Below are 27941 nucleotides of genomic sequence, written 5' to 3'. Positions count from 1 at the left end.
CAACAGTTCCAGCTGATAGGAACTTCCCCTGAAGTCGATCTGTGGGGGATAATGTAAATATAACACGAATTCAATCTCTGATTTTTCTCCACAAGGTCTCCTAAATCCCCAGACATTTGTGTTCTAATTTGTAGGTCCTAATGACCACCCAAAACACAAAGGAAACTCAGTCAAAGCTGCTGAGTCTTACTTGGGTTTGGCATCAAATTCATGTAAAGCCACAAATACCACCAAGTTTCAACACAAAACCAGAAACTTGCCCAGACCTCCTCGAAAGATTCACAGCTCTGTGATAAATGTGGGCTGGCATATGGGAAACCACGATACCAGATGAGTTTTCCGTGACTTCATCCTCTGCCAGAGACCTCCAGAGCCCAACTATTTGAGACATCAAGTTTCACCAGGCAGTGCTGGAAAGACATTAGCGTTACCCTGCCCAGACCCACACCCTCATCCCTTACCAAGTCATCTCCTGTACATACTCACGTTTCCTCTGTTGATATAGACTGTGACTTGACCCTCATCTCTGATCTCAGAAAACATAGGTGCTCCGACCAGCAGGTCTGACAACCCGTCAGAGTTCAGATCAACTGCACATAAGGAGGAGCCAAAGTAAGAGCCCATCTGTAACCAAGCCGAGTCACAACAAAGCATTCAGTATCTGCCCACACACAGGAGGAAATCATTTAGGCTTGCTTTTTTTTTTTTTTTTTTAAAAATCGATGACTTGCTGCTTTATCATTCACAAGTAGTCCTACAGAGAAAGCTTAGGGGATAATCTGGCAGGAATTAAACACTTCACTGTAACACTGCATCAGCTTGGTTGTTTTACCAACAGAATAAAACTTATATCCTGGGCCATGCTTAAGTGAGACACTTAAAGAGATTGCTTAGACTAGCTTTCACTTGTCAAAAGCTTAAAACCAGGAATATGTGAAATAAGTTTCCCAAACTAAGACCTGGCTAGTGATTATTCATGCCCAGTGCCAGACTTCCTAAAGAGACTTGAAGTTGGGTACCACAGATCTTCTGGGAATACCTTAAACAAATAAAGAAAAGAAAAAAGAAAAATAGGCGAGGGGTAGGGTACCCATGAAAAGAGGCATCTAAAATTACCTCTATTGTGGACTATCTTCCCCTGCTCTATTTGTATCTGTTTGTATCCGTCACCTTCAAATAGCGGTACCAGTTATGGGGTTTGATCATAGCCTTTCCTCTCATGTACAGGCAGGTAAGGTGACACAAAAAGACTTCCAATAAAAGCTTTCCAGTTGACACACAAAAAAACTTAAGCCACTTTCAATCTCCAGTTATTATTACTTGATAAAAGTTAATTGCTTAAATTTAAGAAATAAATTTCATTACATATTTTTTTATATGGGTTAACAGTAAATGCTAACAATTTCCCAGCCAGCATTCACATTACAAATTTGAAAACACATTCAAACACAAAGAGGAAACCAAAAGCAAGAGTGTTATTCCACCCTTATTTCATTCACTTCTGCTAAGGTACTACAAGGCATACTCTTTGAGAGTAAGTACAAACCATAGTCTCAAAATTAAAAGCAGCTTCCACAGGAAAATTGGAAAGATACCGCTTCTTATTTGAAACTGAAAGCTGTTTACGTAGCAGGAAAAATTGAGGTTACCGAAATAATTATTTAGGTTAAAAAGAATGAATCACATTTCTTGCATGCTTTTACATTCCTCATTGTGGATCTCTGACCCACTGCCTTCCAGGCCTGGTAAGTTTAGATGCACGAGCCAGAGCTACTGGGCATGCTAGGAGATGGGCAGCAGCAACTCTGTTCTGTTCAGTCCTTAAGATTTAAAAGCTGCTAAATATATATACTGGGGTGACTTAAGGATAGAGTTTCAGTTTGTAATTCAGATTTTTGTGTTTGTGTGGGTTTAAGGTCAGACCTCAAACATCATTTGATTCCAGTTATTTTGTAGCTTCAGTTCCCTTGTGGATTTTTTATTTGTTGTTGTTTTTTGGGGTTTTTTAATCCACTAAGGCTTTAAAACAAATTTCTCATGGGTAAGGAGCGAAAGTTATGAGAAGCATTTCACTATGTATTCAGGCAGTTTTCAGGGAAAGGTTATTATTTACTTAACTACAACATGGTATGTCTGAAGCATGGGTGAGTTCACGGTGCTGTGAGAACCTGAAGTTTGTGCACTTAACATTTGTACCAAGGCACTGCATTTTCTGTTCTCTTGTCTGCATTTGATTTCCTAGTTCACCCTCCAGCAATAAAAAAAGGGAAGGAAGAAACTGGCCTGCTTTTAACATCTGTCTAACAAGAATGTCAGAGCAATGAACTTTCACACCACTGGGAAAGACACAGCATTTTGTGAGAGATCATTTCCAGGCAGCGCTTATTGCTGAGCATGTCTGGTTGTATTTCAATCCCAAAAGAAAGCATGATTTAGGACAGCCTTCACTTTAGAATAAAATTCTCATTAGGATTCTAGAGAATTTGTAGGAGAGATGCTAACGCAGAAGGAGGAAAGGACAGCCTAGAACTACTTGAAGGATGTAAATACTTGATTAGTTAAGTTACATATAAGACTAACACAATTAAATTGAAAAAGGAAAGTTTTTGGCTGAGACCGGGAAACTTCCTGATAGCTCTGTTTATTAGGTTGAGGAATAGTTCTCCAGGAGCACATCCTTAGGGACACTTAAAACTCAACAGGGAAAGAAATGAACAGGAAGCAATCAAACACAGGAGATGCCCTGGATGAACTGGGAGGTATTTTCCTTTCAAGCTGTCTGCAATTCTGCTAGAGCAGAGAAAGACAAATTTTAGAGAGACCCTAAAATACAAGTCACAGCATCCTTGTAGGTATACATCCTTGCAGTTTTTCCCTGCTTCAGGCACATTTTTAAAGATTGCAACTGTGTTTTGTTGGGGAAAAATAACAAAATATGCTAACACTCTGAACTTGATAATACAGCCAAACACTTTAGATCCTTCTGAGGATGACAGGTTTTCTTAGAGCCAGAAGCCCCCAGTAACCTTTTTCTTCTGTATTTCCTCTCCTTCCAGGAGAAGACAGGCAACCCCAGGTAAGGGGTATCATTTCTTCACTGTATTATTCCCAAAGACGCTGTTTTGCTATTAACCTATAGTTAGACATACTGTCCACTTCATTGCCCCTGTAACACACCTCCAGCAAGCCCACAGCGAAGAATACAAGCTGTTCACCATTCAAACACAGCACCACACAGGGGGAAGCTGGATCTCACTAGCATTCACTAAATTTCATTGAGGGGGTGGGGGGAGGAAAGTAGTTCATCTCTGAGACAACAGTCCTAACAGCAAAATGCAGAACTGATTCATGGTGGGAAAGGGGAAATCATCATCTCTTGAGGCAATGAAGCTGTTCCTTCAGAAAACAGCATAACTAATATATCCCGCTGTCACAGCAGGACACAGAAAAACAGACTGGGGCTTTGTGTATTAAACTAAGCTCCAGGCTACCCACATCTCCCAGTAACATCTACTAAGAGGAAATCTCTGCATCTAGGCTCACCTGGCACCCCAAGTCCCACAGCTCAGAACACACTGCTACAGTTGCGTAAGGCTAAAGAAAACGACTAGAACAATTTTCAACAAGAGCTTTAATTTCAGTCACATGGGCATTGAGCAGACATTGCAGTCATGACTGCTACAGGAGAAAGGGTGTACAGCTGGTCTGCACAACAGGTTTAGCTTTTCTGGGAGGATAAGAAGAAACAGAATTTGCTTGACAACTCATGAAGCAGTGGAATGTAAATGATGCTCTGAGATGACCCTGCCATTATTTCTACCTTCTCTACTTAAAAGAAAACACACATATGTAAAAGCTCACCTTTTTTCCTGAAGCCTGAAAAATCTTTATTAGAGAGCCTGATCGTCTGTCTGTTCTGAAAATATAAACCTGAAATGTGAAAAAAGAAAAAAGTTAACAAATACTAATTACAAAGCGCATAATGGCATGGCATTGGTGCTTTCCAAATAATATCTATATCATGATCATGGTGTGTCAAGATCCAATTTCATGACCACTTTACTGCTCAGCCTTCTTTTAAAAGACAAAACAGAGTTACGCATTCCCCTGATGAATCACAGGCCTCTTATCATAAGAAATGCTTGAACAGTAACTTGTCATCTACTTTTTTAGTGCGCATATGTGTATGTGCACATGTGGGTATTTAAAAGCAACTAGTAAAGCAACTTTCCAATCCTCAAACAAGTGACATCTGGAGACTGCCTGGAAATGAGCAGGGGAAAAAGCTGAAAAGGCATAACCCTGCTCCCCTTCCCTTATCCAGCCTTCCCTTCTCAAGGACACGTGCCTGCACGTACTGCACTACAAATTTCACGATGCTTTAGCAAAGGTCAGAGCAGAAATCCCAGTTGGACCACCCAAGGCACTTGCACTGTTTCTGTCTGAAACAATCTGTAAATCAGAAAACTATTCAAACAGTCCACTCGTTGCTCATTTGCACAGCAGAAACTGTTTAACCTGGAACTCTTGGGGATAAAAGTATTGACATGAGTTCAGTAACAGATCTTGTACCACAATTTGAGATCTAAAATTCACGGCTTGTAGAAAGCGACTCCCTTCAACAGAAAGGCTGGCTCAGTCAGCCTTTACAATCTTCCAGCATCTGACAGGCTCCCTCCTAGCAAGCGCTCACGCAGTTTACAGGACAGAGGATCCGTTACTTCCAAGGCCAGGTGGCAGAGCCAAGCACTTGATATCGTTGAATATGGGGCGAGCTATTACTAGGTGGTAAGACAGAGTTCAAAGCTGTTTTCAGCTGAAAACACAGCACAGATTCACTGTGGACACTTGCCCCAGGTATAAAGGGCTGCCTAGGTTTTGCAGTGACATGTTTAGCAGCGAGAACCAGGTGTCACAGCTCCAAAATCAGTCTTAACTAATGACACTTTTGGTGACTTTGGAGAAATTACTCAGTTTCATTAAGAATCTTGGCTTTACCTTCAGTAAAAGGGTGTGACAATGCTGATCACTCTCTATCAGGGAAGTGGAAAGTATTAGCTTATTAGAGAGTGTGGAAAGCACAACAGGACTGCTCAGCATAATGTCCTGTACTCAACACCTCTTACTGCCTCTTTGCCATGGGTTTCTGCTACCCACAACCCATGCCAAGGGAGAGTAATACGAGCTTTTGTAACTAGAGCACCAGTCTTTAAACTGCAGGGCCAGCTGCTTTCTCATGGAACTCATGTTAGCAGCTGGTTTTCCCCTCTCCTTTTACAGAAATTAAATGTGTTCCACACAGAAAACAGGCTGGAAGGAAGGTGCATTAGAGCAGCCCTAACAGAGCACCTGGGTAAAGGAGACTACATCTTTTCCACGCACATATCCTCTCAGTAGCAACTGCATTGCTACTCCATGTGTCCTAGTCATGCCAGATCAGGTGTATGTGCCACGTTCATCCTCTACTTTTATTCCATTTTTCCCACTTGCACTGCTATCCCCTGGGACATGGTTACCACCAAAAATAATCTTCCTAAGCCAAGGGATAGTGTTCCTGGTAGTGGAGACCTCTCACTCCTTCTTGGTATGACTCAGCTACAATTCATGTCCCTATGGAGCATGGAAGATGGAAGGCGGCTGCAGGACAACTCTGCTCAAGCACACAGTGGTAGCAGGTCCCCAGAGGACTGGACTTTGAAAAAAAGAGGGACAAAAGCAGATCCATTACAAGCCTTCCCTCCTTCTTCCAGTTCCCACTTCTCCACCTTTGGTTCAGAAGTGTATAAGGGTCACAGTGCTCACCCTCAACGGGGTTCCCCAGATAGCAGCCGGGTACTTGGTACAGGAACACCAGGCACACCTAACTCACCAGCCATTTCCAACTAGCCACTCACTTTCTTACATCTTGGGACATCAAATATATGTATACCTACAGGAAAACTTTTTTTTTTTTCTTTTTCTCCTTTTCAAGAGCCTATCACCAAGATTTCTAAGTACAGCTGGTAGCAACACAGATTCTAATCCACTAAACATCAAAGTATTATTAAGTTTTAAGAGGGACATCAATCACCTAGTAAATGGCTTTTCATGCTATTAGAGATGCTACCCTGAAGTAAATACCGAAATAGTCAAATGTATGAAGAAAACAAGCAGAAGCCAAACTCTCTTTTCCAAGATTTTTTCATTTCCAGGCAAGGTTGAAGTGATAATTATATGTTACAAATGCTAAACAAAAGCAGTGTGAGAGAAATGTTGCCTATGTCTTGCTAAAATAACTATTGTAAGGATTGAGTGGGAGAGAGAGGAAAGAGGGGGGTGAGGGATGTGAGGCACCAGGAGGGACAGGTCAAGAAAATTTGATTACTTCATCAAACTACCTCACCTCTCCCCTGCTCAGTACTCCAAAACTACCTTGTAGGCAAAAATCTCTTGGCTTCCCAAGATATGTGGCAACCGCATCAGTATTACTTTTTTTGCCCCGTTGCATCTGACCACATTATTGTTTCACAAAAGCCGCACCTTTCCGATGCCTCCATCCTGGGGAGCTCCTCCAACAACATCCGTGGTAGTCGGCTGAGAGAAATGACCTGCTGTCACCGCATATCCTGAGCGGGAGATGGGGTGGGGTAGGTGAGGAGAATAAAAATAAATAAATAAATAAGTAATCATGAAAGGAAAGAGCCTGAGAAACAGGTCAGCCAGCTGGATCACGCTCATTGGGTTTCACTGCTCCTCCTGGGCTGCATATTGGCAGCGTTCAACAACCATTCTGCTTGGGATGCACCAATATTCTGCTCAAAAGTTCACAGCAATGGGAAGTGACAGTACGCCCTCCAGTACTCTTCGAAAAGCTGAAGAAGAAAGGTGTGTGTGGAGCTGGGCATGGAACACACAAAGCAGGTACAAGGAGTAGTTTGGTAACCATGAGTCCAGAAAGGGAAGCAGTAAAACAGGAACAAGCACACACGCAGAGACCAAAGAAACCGCATCACCACAGAGAAAGTTTCACATCAAAGAGCAACAGTCCCACATCGACCAGACCCAAGTGTCCTCCTTTGGCTAAAATCACTGCTGAGGATGGCTTGGAAAATTACATGCCTTTTCGGTCAACAGGGAGAGTGGAGGACAGTAGGCAAAGAGGTCAGAGAAGTTAATGGCCTAAAAAGACTTTTATTTAGGCAAGAAGAAATATGGGAGGATAGATCAAAGAAAGAAAGAGTGTATTTGAAAGAAGGAGATCAAAGATTCAGTCTTATTTGATATATTAAAATGATATATAATGACTAAAGATGAGTACTTTCCTTCTAAGGCTGTCTTGTACTTGCCTTGCTCTTCTGCTGTAAATTATGAGGCTCCTGTCTACAGGGTAAACACTATAATTCAGGTCTATCAGTGGCAAATCCTATTTATGTCCTCAAATATGTATATATACACTTCTTTAGCTATCACCAAGCCGTATCTTCTAAGTGGTATTTTTTTAAAGACTAAAGGTTAAGGAGAAAATGAGAGGTCAGTGTGAGTCTTTAGTCAAACAATATCAAACTACTGACTGAAATGCCTCCTAGGTCTCAGCAGTCAGGCACTGGGGATTAGGTGGAAGCCTTTAAATTAAGTATTTTAGGGACGTTAGCTGGTTTTAGAGCAAGTAAAACCAAACTGAAGACGTACTCAAACCTACAGCAAATCCTTTCACAAGCTCCTTCTGTTGCCAATGACTCAATTATATGGTGCTGGTTTTGGTGAAATAAATTTGTATCTGCAATATGCATTCTGTAATTATTTGTTGTACACATTTTAAAGACAGATCTAATCAGACATGCAGTCTAAACAATGACAAATAACTTTTTTGTCACAGGGCAAAGGCAGGAATGTAGGAGGCCCACTACCATCCAACCTGCTTTTCAGTTGAACTGCATTTTCTATATTAATCAAAAAAATCACAGCAAAGTTTTTTTTAAAAACAAGCAAACAAAAATGGAATATTATTTGCTTATATTTTTTCCAAGTAAGTAACTCTTTAATTCAGACATTCTTCCTTTTATGTTTTTCATAAAAATACATGACCCCAAAAAATCAGTATCACCTTTATAGCATCAAAGCCTTGACTACGTTGTTGCACTGATCCATTCTCACAGTGAGCACCAGAGAACTGCTTACCGAGGTACGTGTACCGCCTGGCTATCACAGCATCATCATTCAGCTTGAAATATGTGTTGTCAGTGAGATTCAGTACTTTGACAGTTCCTGTCCAATAATAAGATCCCGGTGCTCCCATGATGACCAACTCCTACAACAGGAAAAACAGAAGGGTGTGGTGGGAAAAATAAGGAAGAAAAAAAAAAATCAAAACTGCACAAAAATTCATGCATTACACAGTAATGGAGAAGGGACAGAATACTAACTTAGAACACCAATTATAATTCCATCTGTAGCGATCTCCATTCTGCGTGCATGTAGAAAGTATCCTTTCCAAGCACAGAGGTCACTGCACACATCCTAGAGATATATGGTCTGCCCGTTCATGGCCCACTTCTAAATCAGCTGTTCTACCACTTCAGTAGAAGACTTTCCTCAGCCTTACTAACCATCAAATATATCCCCACTAACAGAGTCTTCCCAAAAATCTCTCTCCACCTGCTGCCTTTCCCAACCATCCTCCAGAAGACAGAAGACCTTCACCAAGTGACAGAAATGCCCCAGCCCACCCAGACCCACCACTCAGCTACAGACCATGTCACTATGCTGGCTGACATGCTATACCAACTAATCATGAAGGATACAGCACAAAGGACTTTGATTTTACGCCTATGAAGCTAAAGAGCTGCCATACACTCAACAATCAGCATGTGTGTTATGCTGTGGTTGGAACATTTTGCCTTCTGTGTCATCAGATACACTCTGCAAGAGACAACCTGGCTATAGTTCATTACAGACATCCAGCATGACGCAGGATTTAAAAAGACTAGAAATCAGGCAAAGTTTGATCCAGCACCCAAAGGCAGATGCTCATGGATAATGTTTTTTAATCAAAATCCAAGGTACATTTGCACGCAAGAGAGACTGAGAAAACATTGCCCCAGAATATCTAGCATCCTTGCAGAAAAACCTTACTCCTGGATGTAGTTTTAAATACTGCCAGCAAGGGACCAAATTAAGCCTGGGAAGCATTAAGGTAAATTCTTCATCCCTGAAGGAGACACAAGGACAGCTGCTTTGCCTCACATTTCTGTCCAATGCAAAGCCATGGGTGGACTCCATCCTTGTGGGAAAATGTTCCTATGTCTGAGATCCCTTCGGGTGACCAGTTCCAGTCAGGGGCAGATGTTAAACAAGGGATTTTCCTACTAAGACTATGGGGACAGGACTGCAAACCCAACCAAAGAGCAGGACATACTTGGCAACAGATTTTTTTCCTTGGGAGGGGCCATGCCCTTGAGGTCAAAGGATCATTTACCGGCAGGAACAACTACCATCAGCCGTGCTGAATATACGGTAGGGGCTTGCCTGTTTGACCCAAAAAGTCATTTATCTACGTTTCCTGCTCAGTGAGCTGCCATCAGGCTAAAGCAATGAAAGTTCAAAGATATCTTTTGAACTAGGGTAGCAAAGAAGGATTTAAAGCATGGGAACACAAACAGGCTGGAGAGAGCAGACGAGCCAGGAAACAGCTGCTGCTGGCTGAACATCCAGTTATCAGACGGTGCCACTGTGGCAACGTTGCCTGCCATCCCAGTTTACTCAGAAATCACCTTCTGCCATTTCAGAGAGGACACCTTTATTCTGCTTATATCAGCCTGGACAATAAATTCTGCAGAATTAGAAAAGTGAGTATATACTTGACATGACAGTAATAAGGAGCCTGATGCTGAAATAGCTTTTATTTTTCCTTAAAAAACCAAAACAAAACAAACAAACAAACAAAAAAAAAAAAACCAAAAAAACCCCAACCCTAAAACGTTACAAAAAACATTACATACATAAGGGAACAAATTCATCTTTGACATAAATAAAACATGGCTGATAGACTTCTGTCCAGGAAAGAATATGGCCCAATATTTAAAACAGCTCTGGAGCATATATTTTTACCACACTATTTTTTCTCCATCTTTTTGCAATAAAGAACTGAAAAAAAAAGTGTTTAGCTTATGTACATATATGTGCATATACATAGTCACATATATACATATACCCACATTACACATACATAAACAAAACTGTTCAGGGAGGACTGTCTTATATCATCACTTAACAAGTTAATGTTAGACACAGAAATACCTTTATGCAAAATTTTTGGGATGTACACAATAAAAACATTCCTTGAGGATGCTTCCCAGAGTCAATTCATTTATTCTTGTCCACAGACCTTGAGAGGCACATACACTTACATATGAACCACTGAACAGGTGTGAAAAATGCAGGTTCCCTGGAGGCCAGACAAGGCAGGAGGGTGTCTGCTGGCAGGAAGGGGCCATCTCCAGCACCCAGCCCACTCTCCAAGCTGTGCTCGGGACTCCACTCCTGGGGCATGTAGTAGAAGAGCCACTCAACATCCCCATCAGTTCTCTGTGTGTGCGCCCCTACTCACCTCGGTGAAGAAGCCCGCAATCCCTGCCTGGCATGAGCCGTGCTCCTCCCCATACTTCTTCTTGTACTCTGGATGGGAGAATGGAAGAAAACAAACCACGGTCATCCCTGGCACAGCATACACTCTCCCCCCTGAGCCCTCTGCACCACTACACACAGAGCCTGCAGAGATACCAGCATGCAGGGCTCCTGAGTTTTAACAATGCCTGGCACCACTGTGCACCATGGCACCCTCACCCACACTGTGGGGTAAAGTAAGGGACCTGAAAGTGGGGGGACAGCCAGTGTGCTGCCTAGGGAGACACTAAACAAGCAGCATCACAGTTACATGGTAACAGCAGCAGCATCACCCCAGTAAAGGTGCGTAAGAACAGGCTTCCACCTCTGGCAGCCAGATGAGCACAGCTGGAAAGGGAGGAGAAAAAGGAGAGGCACATGCCTACATGCCACTGACCTTGCACTAAAAGGTTTAATTCTCAGGCCCATCGCTACCTCAGAGAAATGAAGTGATTTTTTCCCCTACAATGACAGTCACCCAAGCCCCCATAAACACTGCTGGTAAATAGATGCTTCAGGACACCAGCCCCAGGAGGGAGGTAGTGAGTGAGGAGAGGCCGCTGCATTTCTGAGTGATCAGACAAGTGTCTCATTTAAGCGATGCTCAAGTCTGCTGCTTTTAATGGCCACCTGCTCAGAGCTCCCAGTCCACAGGGGACCCAACCAGCATCACTACAGTTTTTGTTTCTGTATTTTATGTAGCAATTGTTTCCTCTATCAAACCTGAGGAATTTTTACTTTTTTTACTTTATCTTTTTGCAAAAGAAGAAAAAATATTTTTAGAAATACATTAAGTTGAGGGCAGGGGACTAAGAAAATAACTTTCCACCATGCTTTAATCCAAATGTTTTCAGTTCAATAGCATTTGAAACTTAAAAGCTGGATCAGAACCTTTGCAGGTTTTTTCTAGAGCATTATTTTCAAATATTTACCATACTAATGAGTGCCCAGCTTCAGCATATTGCCACTTCCTGCATATTAGAGTCATTCAGGCTCCAAAAACATTCACCATATAGCCTGATAATTGTGATTTGAAATTTTTTTTTCCATAAGCACCATTATCTCATTGCTAAATGATAAAAATTTTAATGAAATCAATAAGCAATTGCCTCTTTGGAACCAAGCAAGTTCCTTTTCAGTTGCATTTTATCTTATTGAAGATTAAGAGGAATTAATTATGAACTGCTGCCTTCTCTCATAATTTTTTCAAAATATTGTTCGTGTATAGATATCCACATACATACATACACATACATACACACACTCATTCCCCCTTTATATATTATATATAGCCTCTTCCCAGCATCATAAAGATGCTCAGATTTTAAGGAATGTGCTGAAGTCACACCAGTTGCACAGGGAGAGGTTTAATTGGAGATCCTGCATAACAGTAACTTGATCCACAAATTACAGGCAAAATACCTAACACCCTTGGCTGAGGCAGGGTCCTATCAAAACAGATGTGTGTCCCAGCAGACCAGGAGGGCCAGAAGCACACTTGGTCTCACACACACAAATGTCCTACATTCCTAGTGGGAATGCATGACAACAATTCCACTGAGAAATGAAGACTGTATTTGCTCATATCTATTCAGAAAGTGCTAGGACTCTGAATCACTAGTTTTCTACATACATAGAAATAGGCGCTTCTCGCCTGGGGAAAAAAATATCTGTTTATTGATATGAACATTTTTTTATTCAGAGGGCTGAGGAGATGAGGTTTCTCCTTCTGGCATTTCCTGACAAATAATGCCGTGCACGGCCTAAAGGCCCTGCCATCGCTATGGCTGGGTTCCCATCTTTGTACAGGACAAAACGCAAGTTCCACATCCATCCCATTCAGAGGCTTTCACTCCCAGCCAAGGTTTTCCCTTTACACAATGTACTGAACTTCAAACAGACTTTGCCTTTTCCCGGTTTTGCACTGCACTAGACCTACTGTAACTCAAAACAAACACTAGCCATTGTGGCCCCAGAGGTCTGGAAGCACCATTCTGCCTCACCTGCTGTGCTTGGCAGGAGGCTTTTGTAATGCTGAGCTCAAGGCTTTAGAGACTGCCTTCTGAAATCCCACTTCACCGCACATTTATTTATTTATTTTTATGGAGGGCAAACAAGAGCTGTGCCCAGCCTGCCACAGAGCCATAGCTGCCATGGCCTCCAGGCCCCCAGCCACCACAAGACCACAGCGCCCACCATCCCCTTGGGCACCAGAGGCTGTGGCCCTGGCTAGGTCTTACTCACCACCCAGGTGATGACATGGCCTCTTAAAAGCCAAATAAGCCCACCCATCACCCGGGGTACAAGGCAGAGGATTTCTTAAGAATATTTTTGTTTTGAGAGCAAGCCTTGACGGCGCTTTGTGTAAGGCCCTTAATCAACCACGGCAAGTGGACCCCATCGACAATCTGATGGATATAAAATGTCATACTTCCCTATAAAATTGCATTACATTTGGCTCACTGTTTCTTTAAGTGCCTCCTTCAAAACAAAACCAGCTCAATTGGCTTTAAAATGAAAGAGGGAAACTGCCATAGGACATTTAACTCACACACTGAAGGATTTAGGTCAGGCCAATGATGCCGTAACGGCAGGGAATGCCTCAGTGCGGGATGGATGGCAAATCAAGTTTGTTTCTGATTTTGGATTTTCAAATGTCTCCTTTTCTTCTTTTATGAACAGGCAACACACAAAAGCCTCAAACATAATGGCGGCTTCCCCAGCCATCAGTGCTTTGCCATAGACATAGTAACCCCAGCTGCCAGAGAGACCCCCTCCCACAGTGCCCATGACCACGAGCAGTCCCCCTCGCACCAGCTGGCCCCTGAATTCAGCTGCAAACTAAAAACAAGGGCATGCAAAACCGTAGAAGGGCAGAAGGAATGGTGGCAGCTTCAGCAATGGAACAAGGCAGTTATTGAATCCGTAGCTTCACGTGGTTGTGTTTAAATAATGTGCAAAATTGCTATGTTACTTAAGATATACAGGATTTTCTTCTGATAAAGCAATATGTGCACAAAAATTAAACTGTTTCTCCAATCAAGTCAAAAAGCTTATTGAATTCACAGCATTGTTTCATTACAATATTAAATTTGCCTACTTTAAAAATAAATTAAAAAAAAGAAAAAGAAAAGAGAGACCAAATTCAGATCTCAGAGTAACTTGAAACAAAAGTCCCAATATCAGAGGACACAACACAGCTGATTTTCATCAGCAATAAATGTATTAGAAAAAGAACAGAAACACATCATTGTTTTCATTGCCAAACAACAAAAAACCCAAATCATTCTTTAAATGAACAGAATTACTATTAACTGCAATGCATAAGGAATGGCAAAGATTTGCATGATAATAGTTGCACAGTAAACTGAGTCGGTACGCTCACTGAAGCTCATACTTCCAAAAACATTGTTCATGGCTTTATGTGAAGTTCAGTGTTTTTAAAGTCACTTACATTGCCAGTACTATCTGTCAAACTAATGGCCCTACATTTCACTTAAATAACTAGTTATGCTTTGGTTTTAAACAGTGGATAGATGGATCGCAGCATTTCAAGTAAATGCAGAGTTTGGATATACGCGGTGCTTCTGTGAACTTAAGAAAAGACATCAAAACATTTTGACTTGAATAAATACCTGACAATACTTCTCAGGAAAAAGAATACAGCTTACAGAAGAAGAATAAATGGATTCATTACAGTAATGAGGTATAGCACGCAGTATTGATGCAAAACAATGACCATCCTTCCTCCCTACAGGTATCAAGCCTCCACGCTATCATTATGAGCTCTGAGAACATCACACAGAGATTAACCTCTTTCCCTAACACCTCTGAAAGGGAAAACAGCTTTAGTGACATTTTGCAAGAGGAAACAGAAGCACAGAGACCCAAACATCCCAGACATGAAGGCTATTCAAGCATTTAAAGCTCCACTGACACAGAGGAGAGGTCAGCACCACGGTGTGGGGGCACCCAGACAGATACAGTTCTCCAGGGAGCCAACAGCCCAGTCCAGACAAGACACTAGGCTCCTGGATTTCCAGCATAACCCTTTCAGCACAGAACCATCCCTCCCCATCAGCCCACCTAACTTCCATCTGAAGCAGTACATTCCCCCCCCCCCCCCCCGCCAAGCAGGGCTCCTTTCCACCCATGCAACCATGATCACAGCCCCCCATCTGGGACAGTCATGTCCCAGCACTACAGGCTTCTGCCTCTTCCCTAGAGCTGATCTGCTTCTCCCAAGCACCAGGTGAGCCAAAGAGGCATGAAAACCAAGATTGCTTCTACATCCCCTCCACTTCGGTGCACAGCAGTGACACCTGTCACTCGTACAACAGTGCCAGCCATCCATCAATGCAGTGAAACAATCAGCCAGCAGGAAACTGTGTAGTCACTGTGTCAGCTCACAGCTTTTGCACACCTGAATAGCAACATTTGCATTAAGTTTAGATATTGCATAGAGTGGATTTGGTAGTTTCATGTAGCTCCAGGCAACAACTGCTGTCATGAACAGAGCCTTTGTTTTTACACTTCTTTATTGTACTTTCTCATCTGCCCGCAGACTGCTGTGCACCCCTGATTACACAGGCTGCAAGCCACTAAACTAACTGCTGCAGCAACAGCTGACAGCAAAGCAGTAAGATGTGGCTGAGTCTGGAAGAGGTGACTGCCTCGCCTCTCTGACACTGAAGATGTGCCATGAATACATACATAAAGAAAAAAAAAAAAAAAAAAAGAGAGAGAGGATGGTAGCAGTTTGTAGCCATGATGATCTCAGGTTATAAGAGAGGTAAGGCTGAGGAAGAAGTAACTGGATAAAACTATATACAAACAAAATGGATAAGCTGTGATGTGTGATGATTCTAAAAGCTAATGTTCCTCAACTTCCCCTCTGAGCAAGTGTCTCTAAAAGTCTCCAAGCAAGTATCAATGCCACAACATAGCATAAGCACCAGAGTGCAATAAAATCCTGTATCTACCATCTTCACAGATGGAAGCAAAGTGACTAGTTACAGTAAACTATAATTTGCACTGGAAGCCTCTTCCTTCCCATCTTACAGTGCTTTACTACTCTAGGAAGAAACAGTAGTAATCTTCTGACCTAGCATTGTGGTATTGGGTTTGCACCACAAAGCAGGGATGTTTTGATGGCTTGCAAAAAAACAGATGTGGTCTGGACCCTGTAGGAAAGTTTGTTTATCCCTTTGGAGGCAAGGCACGTGAGCATGTGCTGTTCCCCTTATTTACTAACCAAAGGGTCCATCAGTCTTCCCCACCTCCACCAACAATTCCTACCGCAGCAGAGGAGTAGGAAATCATCCCAGCTCTCCCTATCAGCTGGGCTGCTTCTCACAGTAGACACCGCCACCCTTCTGCTTTGCAAACTGAATGCATGGGGGGAATGAAGAGACAGCTCCCCTTTTTTTAGAAGGCCATTAAAACTACAAGAAAAATAACCAAGTGAAAGCACTGCCTGGAAGGCTGTGGCTCCATACACCAGCTATACCACAAAGGACATCCAGTTCATCTATACCAGATTAGCTCCTACTCAGAGAGATTGCATTTAACTGTTAGGCTTGCTGCTGTTCTCATTAGCTCTCAATCGCTTCCAGACTTCTGTCAGCCCTTTCAGGGAAGCCGGACAAGAATAAGATGGATTGAGACTACTATGTTGTTGCACCACTACCATCCAGTCAGGAAATTTCCATTTCCTCCTTTGTCTTTAATTATTAATCCTGCTTTATGCGGACAGAAAACATACCGTATGCATTAAGTATGTCTGTTCCAAGGTCAGACTCCTCTCCGCTTCTGGCACAAGACTTTTGTTACACAAGCGAATAATCTGTCTCAAGACGCACACACACAGAGAAATGGTTGGGGACTGATGTGCACTCAGCTGGGCTGCACCTTTTGCCAGTTTGGTGAAGGTCAGCTCTGCTTGGGGACCATGCGGCCACATGAGCCTCTCATGGGGCTTGTCAACTTAGCTGTGTTAACGAGGGGGCTTCTGGAAACGAGCATGTGACCGCCTGCACCCATTCATGCATGGCAAGTCCCAGGTAAGGCTGAGACACCAGGACCTCGGCAGCTGAAGGCGTGCTCCCCAGTGCAGGGTTTGCAGCCATGGCTCTGGCAGCTGCCCGGCGATGGCCGCAGAGGCTTTCTGCGTAACAGCACTTCAGCTGCATTACACATCGTGTTTATTACCCCTACCAGACGCTTCTCCCCTTTGGGCTGTCCCCAGGGTCAGCGGAGGAGAATTTCTTCTGCTGATTCCAGAAAGTGAAGGAAACTAGTTACAAGGATGACTGCAATCTTATTTCACAGCACACCTCAAACACCAAACCCCTCTGCATGAAGTACCACATCTATCTCTTTGAGCTTCTTTTATCGAAACCTAAAAGATCCAGGAGTACACAAATGCAGCCACTCCTCATGATAGTTTGTTATTTCATGGGGGGGGGGGGGGGGGGGGGAGGGGAGAAAATCAGTCCCAAACCTCCAATTTTCACTCTAGCATGGAGTGAAATTAAGCCAACATCGTACTGCACCAGCCCTGCCAACTTTCCACTGGCTGCTCTGCGTGTACTAGGCCCACACATTTCTATTTTCTAGCAATTCCTGGCAAATATCCTGTCAGATTAGCAGCAGTTTTACTCTGAAGACATGACGCACAGAAAAACACAAGTGGCTCATCTCTTCCAGAAACCACCTCCTTGCCACAACTTCAAGCAAGCTGCTTTTAAGGTGGCACAGGAGCAGTGACACAGGGAGCCCCAGCAGCTTCCCCACGCATGCTAATTGACCATAAAGTTAATACTGGATGATTTGCCGTACACTACCTCAGTGTGAGGTCTTATCCTGGCTTTGCTGACAAATGCAAAAGAAAAAAAAATAATAATGGGCAAATACAATAGGACGGTGCTCACAACAGGAAGGCTTACATAGTTTACTTGTATTCTGCTGCAGAGCAGCTGGCGTGGCTGGGTCAATTGACTCAATCCCCCTCACATTTCAAATAATGACCAATTTCAAGGCTGGGAAATGCTCAGTGCATGAGTTTGGGCCATCTCAAGATGTATGAGTTTGCAGTGGCAGGTCCCAGAGCAAAGTCCAGAGGGAGGGGAGAAGCCACCTCAGGAGAAAGAGCGGGCATGGAGCAGACAAAGTTCTGTCACAGAGCTGGCTTTACAGGCTGCCAAGATGGGATGCGGCTGCTTGCCAGCATCAGGGAAACTTGCTTGGACATCCACTGCCTTATCCCTCTCCCACTTAGTAATGTCACCAACTGGCATAGTGCTGGCTGCTGCCATCTTTGGACCGGGGCGGGGGAATTAATAAATAAAATCAGAGTTCTTGCCTACAACAAACTCTGCTGCATTTTGACTTCTGAACTCCCACGCTTCTTCAAGTTCCTACAGGCAAGAGGGGAGAGAAGATGCCCAGGACAGGCAAGAAAAACCAAGAAGGTGCTTTCCCCCGAAACCTTTCTCTGAAGGCCAAGAAATCTTAGGAGACATCCTATCTTCTTCCTAACACCACACTCATGCCTCTGGTTTACTTAATTGCTGTTGGCTGAGCAGACACTGTCCTCTGAAGTCTTTAGGAAAGGAAACACGACACAAGAGTCTCATATGCACCAAAGCGCTAAAAAATTAAAATGCTGACGTTAAAATTAGAAGTGTGACCACGCACAGCGAGTCACAGGACTCATCCAGTCATTGTGCTACTCTCCCAACTTCATCTCAAACCCAGCCACCACACCAGCTGGGCTGCAAGGCAGCTGTATGTTAAAAAAAAAAACAACAAACAAACAAAACAAAACAAAAACCAGCAGTGATGGTTGCTGTGGATGGTTTTGGAAATAAAGGGAAAACACAACAGCTGTAAAATGATAGCACAGCAAGGCAGGTAAGCCCCACTCCCAGCCCCCACACTCCTTACCTTCATAACAGGGCAAGAGCTTCCTCCCGTTGGGCTGCAGGTTGGGGGGAATGATGTTGCAGAAGCCGTGGGGCAGGATGTACTCTGTCTCATAGTAGATGTTTTTCCAGCGATGTGCACATGCCTAAACAGATCAGATCACGTACATTATTGATCCAGAGACACGGGACAGCCTCTGACCAAGGCACAGCATGCATGACCAGGACCTCTCAGCATCACCTTCCCCCCACAACCCCACAACATCCTCATGTCCCACTCTTTCTAGATAAAGTGTCTTCTCACTGTTATCTTCTGCAACTCAGGATGCTGCCTGACCTGGCAGCTCAGATCTCAGCTTTCACATGTGCATGACTAGGAAAGCAACAGGTCTCAGAGCAGGACAGAGCCCATGCTAGAGATTTCAAGATCTCTCACTGTGTATGAATCCTTATGGCCCATGAAGCTTTTCTAACTAAAGATACACTAACAGAACTCAGCCAAGCCAGAAAAGGGGGGGAAACAAGGAAAAAAGACATTAAGAATACACGTAAGAAGATCGGAATGGATGCTTAGACTCAGATGGTTACTAAGACCGTATTAGAAGATCATCCCGCCAGAAAATGCCCGTGCGAGTCAAAGGCTTGTCTTTCTGGGAAGGGCAGCCTTGTTTCTGGTGACAGAAGAGCTAGGCCTCATTTACTGGTAACAAATTTAAGTGCAAATGCCAGAGGTTTTGTCACAACAGTGGCAATATCAGTCAAAGTGCAGATGATCTGCAGAGATCAGGGTACCTTTCTCTTTGTAGTGAAGAATAAGATCACTCTGCAAAACCAGAGGCAAACCAGTGTTACCAGGACACTTGCTCCCTACAACCGCCGTACACAGTCCCACATACAAGTCCTCAGAACCCACTTGCTACAAAAATTAACACTGCATTGCTGCTAGACAAGCCACAAATTGCCTGATGCTCAGGGGTTAATTGGAATAAAAAGAAATGAAATGTGAAACAGCAAAGGCTTTGAACTTGAGCACATGCCGGGCCGTAGCTCCAGCTGGTCTAAGTCACTGAAGTCAGTGTAGATGTGTCAATTCATATCATTTCAGGCTTGGTCCCGTGTGAACAGAGCAGCCTCTATGCTACAAATCTTCTCCACGTACTTCCAGCTTCTCCTGGAAACTTTGTGTCAGCCCCCGTCACAATACCCACATTCGACCTAATCCTCCTCAGACAAGACACCTTCTGTCTTCCTTCCCTTTGTGCTACCCTACTTTTCTGCCGCAGCATCTCAGAGCTGCCCGTGGGAGCATCTCAACATCATTAAAAAATATACCCGTAAGACAGGCACAGTCATGTAACCTGCCCAGTAAAGGACCTGGGAAGCGTATCAACCACTGGGAAGCTCAAAATTCAATCCAGCAATCAACACAGGCCCCTTCCCACATACTTAACCCCAGAGAGACATAAAAGGGTAATAACACTGAATTTTTATTATTTAACTGAAACAGAACAAAACCAGTTGTGCACAAGCCTGCTCTGCTGTTCGCAGCGCTGCATTTGGAGTTCTGTATTTATTGCTTTCCTAACTTCCAGTACTCAAAGGAGAAGCACGTATCCTGAAGATAGCTATTGCAAAGGGATAATGGGGGCTCCGGGGGCTGTGGAAAGCTCTGCACCACACTGTGTGTCACAGGCTGCCACCCATGACATGAAGGATGCTTCTGATGGCACTCTGCTCAACAGCCAAATGCATGTGAGGAGTCCTGCAAGAGCAGCTTTGCAGACTCCCTTACGGGCTTTAAGGAAGCCCGGTGAGGATTTTAATCCCCATGCATCACCTATTTAAAATTCAACAGCAAAAAAAAAAACACAAAAAAACAGCACATGAAACACTCATTTTCAGAGTAACCAGGAAAATAGTTTCTCTCCTGATGGATCTGTGCTGCGAGCATAAATATACACATGCACAGCCCTTTTAAAGACAGTATCATAAAGACACATACCATTAAAGTGACAATCAAGTCAACCCCAACTCCGGATATAGACTCAAACGGAAACAGACCAAGAGTATTTTTTAAAATTATGTAAAGATAAATAAAGGATTGTGATACTGTAAATTCCTCGACATTTTATATCTCAGAAACTGCAAGGGACTCACATAAATTAACCTGCTAATCTCTCCCAGAGGAGCACAAATGACAGAGTCGGGGAAAGCAGCAGCATTTCATCACAAGCAGGAGGCTTTGCTCAGGAGTGAGGCACAGGAGGTCAAGAAAGACAGAACACTAAGGAGAAAAAAAAAAAAAAAAAGGAGCTGCCGCATAAGAAGTATGTTCAAAATCAGCTGCAGGCTGTGGGCTCAGTTTAACACTTCTGGGCATACTTACCTAAGCTGTTAAGGTTTGGTTTTGGGGTTTTTTTTAATGATCACTTTTCTATACCTCAGCATGCCATGTGTTCAGGCACACTGCAGTTCACCACTGACTGCCTGAGTCTGCAGACAGCTCATAACTGCAGCTCCAAGAGATGAGCTCCACCTCTGTAATCTCAGCAGGGGCTTCCCCAGACTCCCCCATACCACAGCTGTGGATTTTGACATTTTCCCAATGGACCAGAGTTCAGCAGCTCCTCTTCCTCTCCAAAACACTTTTCTGCAGCCAGGCAACCAGCACATTTGTCTCCCTGCCATGACAAAGCTTGTCCACAGCTGCTTTTTGTTCTCCTGCCTTCCCAAAAATGCTGAGCTGGATTACAGTATGTGGTCCCTGCATTATTCAGTGTTGCTGAGGCAAGGTGATGTGCTACCAAAGGTGGCTACAACCTTCCTTCTCCAATGGCACATGTCTGAGCAGGTCTGGGGAACAGAGATGAGTCACCCGAACTTAGATGCTGTGGAGAGGGTTTTTCTTTGGTTGGTTTGGGTTTTTTTTTTTCCCTTAAAGTGACTGCAAACAATTGACAGCTTATACGCCTTTCTTTACATGCAGACCATAGTGTATACATGCATACCCTGTGTACACCATCAGTACAATTTGGTGCTCAGCAGCTGCTGCTGGGACACAGACTCTGGCTCTGCCACAGAACAGGGAAGAAAGGATGTAAACTCTTGCAGCAAAATAAAATGCTTCTAAGCAAAGCACATGGAGCTCTCTTATTGATGGCAGACACTGCATTACTGTAATATAATGAATAGGCCATTTCAGAACTGCAACCACTTTGCTCTCTTCGGTATTGAATGCCAGCCATGAGCTCTGCACCATAGGAAAAGCAACACAAAAACACTCAGGCTTCACTTCAGAGGCCGAGTGACTCACCTGAATGCACGGTCCTCACAGAGCCCTCTACTGACTCTTAAAATCAGAGTCCAAACGAGGGACTCTATGAACCTGCCGCTGTCAGACCACTTCTGGTTTGCTCTTCCCTAGGAGGACTTTGGCTTTGCTGCAGCGATGGGGTGTTTTACCGACATACACACAATCACTAAATGTGCCAGTAAGTCAACTACTTAAAATGAAAAATAGCAGCACTTGATTATAAACAGAGTAACAGCAGGCGTGGCAGGTATTTAGGAAGAGCAAAACTGAAGAATGTGGCTTATCTCCAAATCATAATGTTCTGCACCCAGTTCCTCTCCCAGCAAAAGTAGAAGGAGGACTTTTGCCATTTCAGTTTGGAAAGAGCTGGCAATCTCAGCTGTATTATTGCAGCACAGAGATTTATGCAAAGATTGACTGATAGCACACCCAAGGACAGGAAGCCAGCTCTGCAAACCCAGAGCTTTTTTTAGCTAATCTTACTACTTCATTTGTTTAAATCCTCATTGTTTGATGCTTTTCTATTTAGTCTGTCACACAAATGTAAAACTCTGCTTCAGTAACATCCTGGCACAATATGGACTCAAACACAATCCATTTGGTACCAAACACCAGCTAAAGCCCCCCGCACACTCCTCACCTTCCCTACCACCCCTTTCCACTGAAGCCGGTACTCTTATCGGGCAGTTGAGGAAGGCTGATAAGACAGAAATTTAAGCCACTAAGCAGTTTCAAAAGCAAAAGCAACAACTTCTTTGCACAATCCACAGTTAAGCTATGAGACTAATTCCTCTAATACAGGATGTCAAGAGCATAAATATTTCACATGCGTTTAAAAAGCAACTACTTGTATTTATGCAAAAGCAACAAAAAAAGTTCATCCAGGGCTATTGACCACAAAGATACCACTCTGACTTAAAGGAATCCCTGCAAGAAATGCAGTAGAGCTGTAATGCCTGACAATAAAGTCTGCACACACTCCTAACTATAGGGAATCGCTCGAGAGTTAGCTAGTACTTTTGTTAAAACACTAACAATTGGCAGATAGGGCCACAAACACACATTCAGAGGTCTTCTCAGAACACCAGTTTCTCACAGGGGCTTCCAAGAAGAGCCACATTTTAAAGAAATCCCAATCTTTAAAATTAGAAGAACATGTGTATTAAAAACCATCTGTTTATGGGAAAGTCATTAATCTTTTTCATCAAAAACTTATCTTAAACCAGAAAGTAACAATGCCCTGAAACAGCCAGGTATTCTCCATCCATGAAGGATGGAAAGGCTCTGTCTACACACAGATGTGCACAGATGTATAATTAGTAGTTTCAGACCGAGTGCTTAGGGGATAAATATAAATGAGAATTAGATATTTAAACATCCTTAGCATCCCAACATGATTTACTTGGAGAGGACAGTACAATCTTGTCAGAGGGCTGCTTTAGGACTGCCTTAAATCAGCGTGGAGACATTTTACCAGCCTAAACTGCATCAGAATAAGCACACTGCCAGCTATGCATTTTATTTTAGCTGCATTTTGCTTTTAACTTGCTTTATGTCTGATATTTTTCTATCCCCTCAGTCCCAATCTAAGCCCTCACAGCCTGCTACACCCTTGTAGCCTCCCCTCAGCCAGTGAACCCCAGTCTTGGTAGTTGCCCTGCTTTTTATCCCACCAGCTTTCCCTTCCTTTGCTGCCTCTGCCTATGGAGACGACACCCAAGCATCAAGTGCTACCCATTCTCCTTCAAACCAAAATACACAAAATCATTATTCTTTAGATACCACTTCTACCAAAATGTTTCGCCATTGCCTAAAAAAGGCGCATGTGCTAGCTTCTGAAAATGGTACGAGAATTGGTCTAGTTCAGCCTGATGACTGGAAAATGGAGAGGATACTGTATCTCAGTGTTACCCTGATCTGTTCAAGCTACTCCTCACTGTCACACAGGACTTTGAACACACAGACAGATCAAGACATCCCTTGAAAATGTGAATTGGTTACACTGGCACGAATGCTGTAATTTTGTGCTCTGCTGTACATGTTTACAGTGTATTTTATTTATGCCCCACTTTTTCCTCTCCTCCTCTAGTGCTGAACACATTTTAAACACCCAAGAAAAGCAAAGTATCGGCTAGCCCCTATAGCCCTGGTAAGCTGTACACCGAAAAAGACGATCAGGTAAAATACCACAGTACTACTGCAGAAAGGTATCAAAACATCCTGCTCCCCCATGGGGAAACTGGTGTGCTATGACTTGGGGCGATAAGTGTTTGGACTCTAAGCATATGTCAAAAAAAACCACCTTTGAGTGAAACAGCTTAGTCCACTTGCCTTACAGAGGCCATGGGCACAGTAACCATTGTACGAGATCTACATCAGTAGCAGCTTTGTGACAGTTTGATGCCACGTACCAGGGCAATCCCCTCTCTCATTGGAAAGATGGGGCTGTACTGCGAGTTTCCAACTCCTAAACAGTAGTGTTCAGAATTAGATTGTTGTCAGGGTTACCCCGACATGAGCTTGAAATTTGCCTGCCACATATACTACGCACAACTTGTGTTGCAATTTTTTTGTGTGTGTGTTTCAATTAACATTCCTGCAGACAGGCTCACTGGAGTAGACCATCTGACCCAACTGTGGATGTAAACACAGACAACTATTGATCATAATATACCCATGTATTTTAGAGAGGTTTTTGCCCAGCTCTCTTGATAATTATTTTTTTTCCAACACAGGAAATTTTGTTTTGCAAAGATAAATTCCACATCCTAAGGATCACATCTGCTCTCCTTGACCTGTCTATGTGCATGGCAAGACAACAAGGCCACCCACACACAACAAAGTCATCTCTACTCGCAACTCTTCTGCCTCATTAATGGAAAATTCATATACATAAAGAAAAAATATTGCCACAAAGACTCATCTTACATTTTTCATTCTAAGTTCTGACACGCAACACATACACTCAGGGAAAATGGATGTGTACATACTCCCTACAAAAACACAGGCAAACGACAATAAGAGCGAACTAGCAGGTACCTCCCAGACAAAGTTCCATTTATTTGGTTCAAAGATTTAATCCGTCAGATTTAGGAGAAAGCCCTTGGGTGACACAAGTCAGGTGTGACAGCTTTGAAGTCCTCCCGCTACAAATAAAACTTTCTGGCTGGGGCTCACTTTTCCTTCCACTTGAAGCAAGGGACTACAGAATCTGCTGCCTGTAAAGCTGGACTCCGTCAGTCACTGCTGAACACATTAATCGTGACATGTTTAGCATGAGAGTCAGACAGCAGCAACAGTTTTAGTGAGATCAAAGAAAAGAGTGGGCTTACCAGCACACTTCCACCAGCTTTTGGCTGTCTAGCCAGGCTCACACCCATCCATTCGTCATCTCTGTCTTCTCTGCAGGTCTTTCCACAGAGTGTGCCCCGAGAATTGCCTACAGAAAGAGGGAAAAGGCAGCAAAGCAAGGAGGTATGAGTTTTAAGTACCCACCAAAGAACCCCTACAAGAAAAGTGATTGCCCGTCAAACATCTGCCTGACAGTGCTTTTCTCTTCCCTTTCATCCTGATTAGTTCTTGTATGCATTAATTGGGGCGATGCTCTCAGTCTTACCAGGCACCAAACAGATACACAGCAGAGGACAGACCCTGTCCCAAACAACCAGCAGCTGTTACAGCATGTCCATAGCTCTACTTGAATCAACAGCCTAACTGAAGTCAATGGGAGAGATGTGGGATTGCCTGCAGAATGCAATCAAAGCCCTCTGGAAAGTGGGATCTTGGGCACTTAAAAAAAAATTGAGGTCTAAATCTTTAGTCCTGTCGGGCAGTATTCACAAATTAATGAGAGGCAGTTTACATTACAATAGCAGGAAAAATCAAACTTGGCCAAAACATTGTTTTAAAACATGTAAGCTTCATAGAAATAAATTCTGCTTGACTCAGTCATGAAAAGATGAACACTAACATGCCTTTTCTATAGGCTAAGAAAGCAGTAACACACGCTTCATCAAGAAAAGCAAAATATTGAAAGGCTTCCATTTTCTCCATCAGAATCCAGCGCAAGGTTTTAGATCACAGTTTTACTTTAGGACTCCATCTTCCCCTGTCTCAGACAGTACGTCAGAGAAACCAAAGTCAGTCCTGACCACGTGCAATAGCGTACAAGCACAGCTCTCACCGAGAAACTTATTTCCTTTAGCACAAACAGCAAACCCAAGGAATGATTTGCTGCCTTATGAGGGAGCCCACAGATCACCTCGTTGCCAGTAACGCCACCCATCACAGGCCCACCACCCCACTGTGCGGGATCATCCCACACCCCCTTACTTCAGCACTGCCTGGGATAGGCAGCAGCACTCCCAACCACTCACACAGCCTCCAACATGCTGCAAAGTCATACTGAAGCAGGCGGAGAAAAGACAGCAGGTTAGGGCAAGCAGGGAAAAATCCACCTTTGCCTGGTTAGTCACTGGACAGAGTGAGCAGTGTGGGCAGAGTGAACTGGGAGGACACCCGCACCAGGTGAGGTGACATTTTGTAATGCTGAAGAGAATATGACACCTTTGCTACCGGTGCTCGAAATCCATCAGGAAAGGCTGACAAATCCCTCTCAACGTCTTGGGGCCTTGTTGAAGCTGGCAGGAGGATTGCTAGCCATTTGGGTTGGGTCTTTTTGGTTCCCCCCCCTTCTCCCTCCAAAACATCGTAACTACCCACCTCGCCCCATATCCAGCTCTGTGCATCTTCTGTCAGGGTTGGTGTGGACTCGACATTTAAACACCGCTCCTGGGGACTGAACAGAGGTGCTGTATTTAGATTCTGCCTTGGGAGCACCAACCAAGACCCTGGAAACCAAAAGCAAAGTAACAAATGATTAATTTCAGGAGAAAAGAAAAAATAGTAATAAAACAAACAGCAGCAAGGTTCACATTGCCAGAGCTTCCTTGGCAAAAGGACTTTTTTTCAGCAACCTTGAACCAATGTCATAGTTTTACACCAACTGAAACCACCACACACAATAAAGGCATTTTTCCCCAACGAAGCCACAAATACTTTAACAAGTTAAATTTCCATTAGGATTGTAACACATTTAAAGCAATCCCCGCACCTCACCCCCCGAAAGCACTTAAGGAAAGTATTAGGATGGACAACAGCAGCTGCATCCATTTTTCCTCAGTTTTAGCTAGATCCCTATCAGTCCAAAACCCCACCAGAGTTAATACACATACCCACGAGAGGATGAAATCAGTGTGCTTGCCAACCAGCCAAAGATTAATAAGCTTGTTTAGAGAGCTGGGGCACCCCATTCTCAGAACACTTTGCGTAATTACAGCTTTAAAAAAACAACAACAGACAACAGTAAAAAAACCCCAGCCAACAGCACAGGAGCAAATTTCTTCCACAACAGGTTGCTATCAACCAGTATTTATCACTAAGGCCACAAAGACTTTACCTAGACTACTTATCCCACAGAAGAGCTATGGTCTCTGGGAAGCACCAATGCACAGCTCTGACTATAGGGTTCCTTAAGGTACTCTTGAAAGATGACGAGCACTTTTCAGTCACTTATGTTATGATCCAGTTAACTGTTTGGCAAGCTGGCAGCTGCTCGTATGCCCTCCAAAAGCATCCCTTAGGAGAATTACAGTGGAAACGTAAGTATTAAGGGAGCCCTTCTACCGCCTCCTCATTAAAGGGACAATCTTTCTCACCTCACTGTGAGCCCGGATCTGGGCACATAAGGATGAGGAGGAAGGTTAAGCAGGAGCAAGGCAGCTCCCAGGGAGGATGGTGGGGAGCACCAGGTAGTTGAGTTTCAGTTCTGCTGAAGCCCTTGCACTGCTGAGGCAGGGCAGAGCTGCTGCATGCAACAAAATCCTCACTGAAGTTAAGCCCAGGGCTGGAACTAAGGGCAAACACCTCCGAAAGGCTAAGCCTCCAGCAGTCAGGTGTGCAGATCCAGCCGGGTGCAGCAGCCGACCAAGGAGACACTGCTCAAGTTAGTCTGCATGCACAGCCCACCCATGGCACAGATGGACAGCTTGGCGGCAGCTCTA

General features: G+C 43.7%; 1 protein-coding gene across 1 annotated transcript in view; it reads right to left on the bottom strand.

Moving 5' to 3' along the window:
- ITGA9 (integrin subunit alpha 9) overlaps positions 1–27941 on the bottom strand; it is a 230381-nt gene that overhangs the window by 195034 nt on the left and 7406 nt on the right. The window contains exons 2-9 of the mRNA XM_055707897.1: positions 26602–26729; positions 25212–25318; positions 18589–18712; positions 10586–10653; positions 8158–8287; positions 6520–6605; positions 3862–3930; positions 487–624 (exon numbers count right to left, since the gene is read on the bottom strand). Coding sequence (XP_055563872.1) covers positions 487–624; positions 3862–3930; positions 6520–6605; positions 8158–8287; positions 10586–10653; positions 18589–18712; positions 25212–25318; positions 26602–26729 — 850 coding nt within the window. The remainder of the gene's footprint in view (positions 1–486; positions 625–3861; positions 3931–6519; positions 6606–8157; positions 8288–10585; positions 10654–18588; positions 18713–25211; positions 25319–26601; positions 26730–27941) is intronic.

The sequence above is a fragment of the Falco cherrug genome, chromosome 4 (assembly GCF_023634085.1).
Source record: "Falco cherrug isolate bFalChe1 chromosome 4, bFalChe1.pri, whole genome shotgun sequence".
In the NCBI taxonomy this organism is placed as follows: domain Eukaryota; kingdom Metazoa; phylum Chordata; class Aves; order Falconiformes; family Falconidae; genus Falco; species Falco cherrug.
This window is presented reverse-complemented; position numbering and strand designations above follow the sequence as displayed.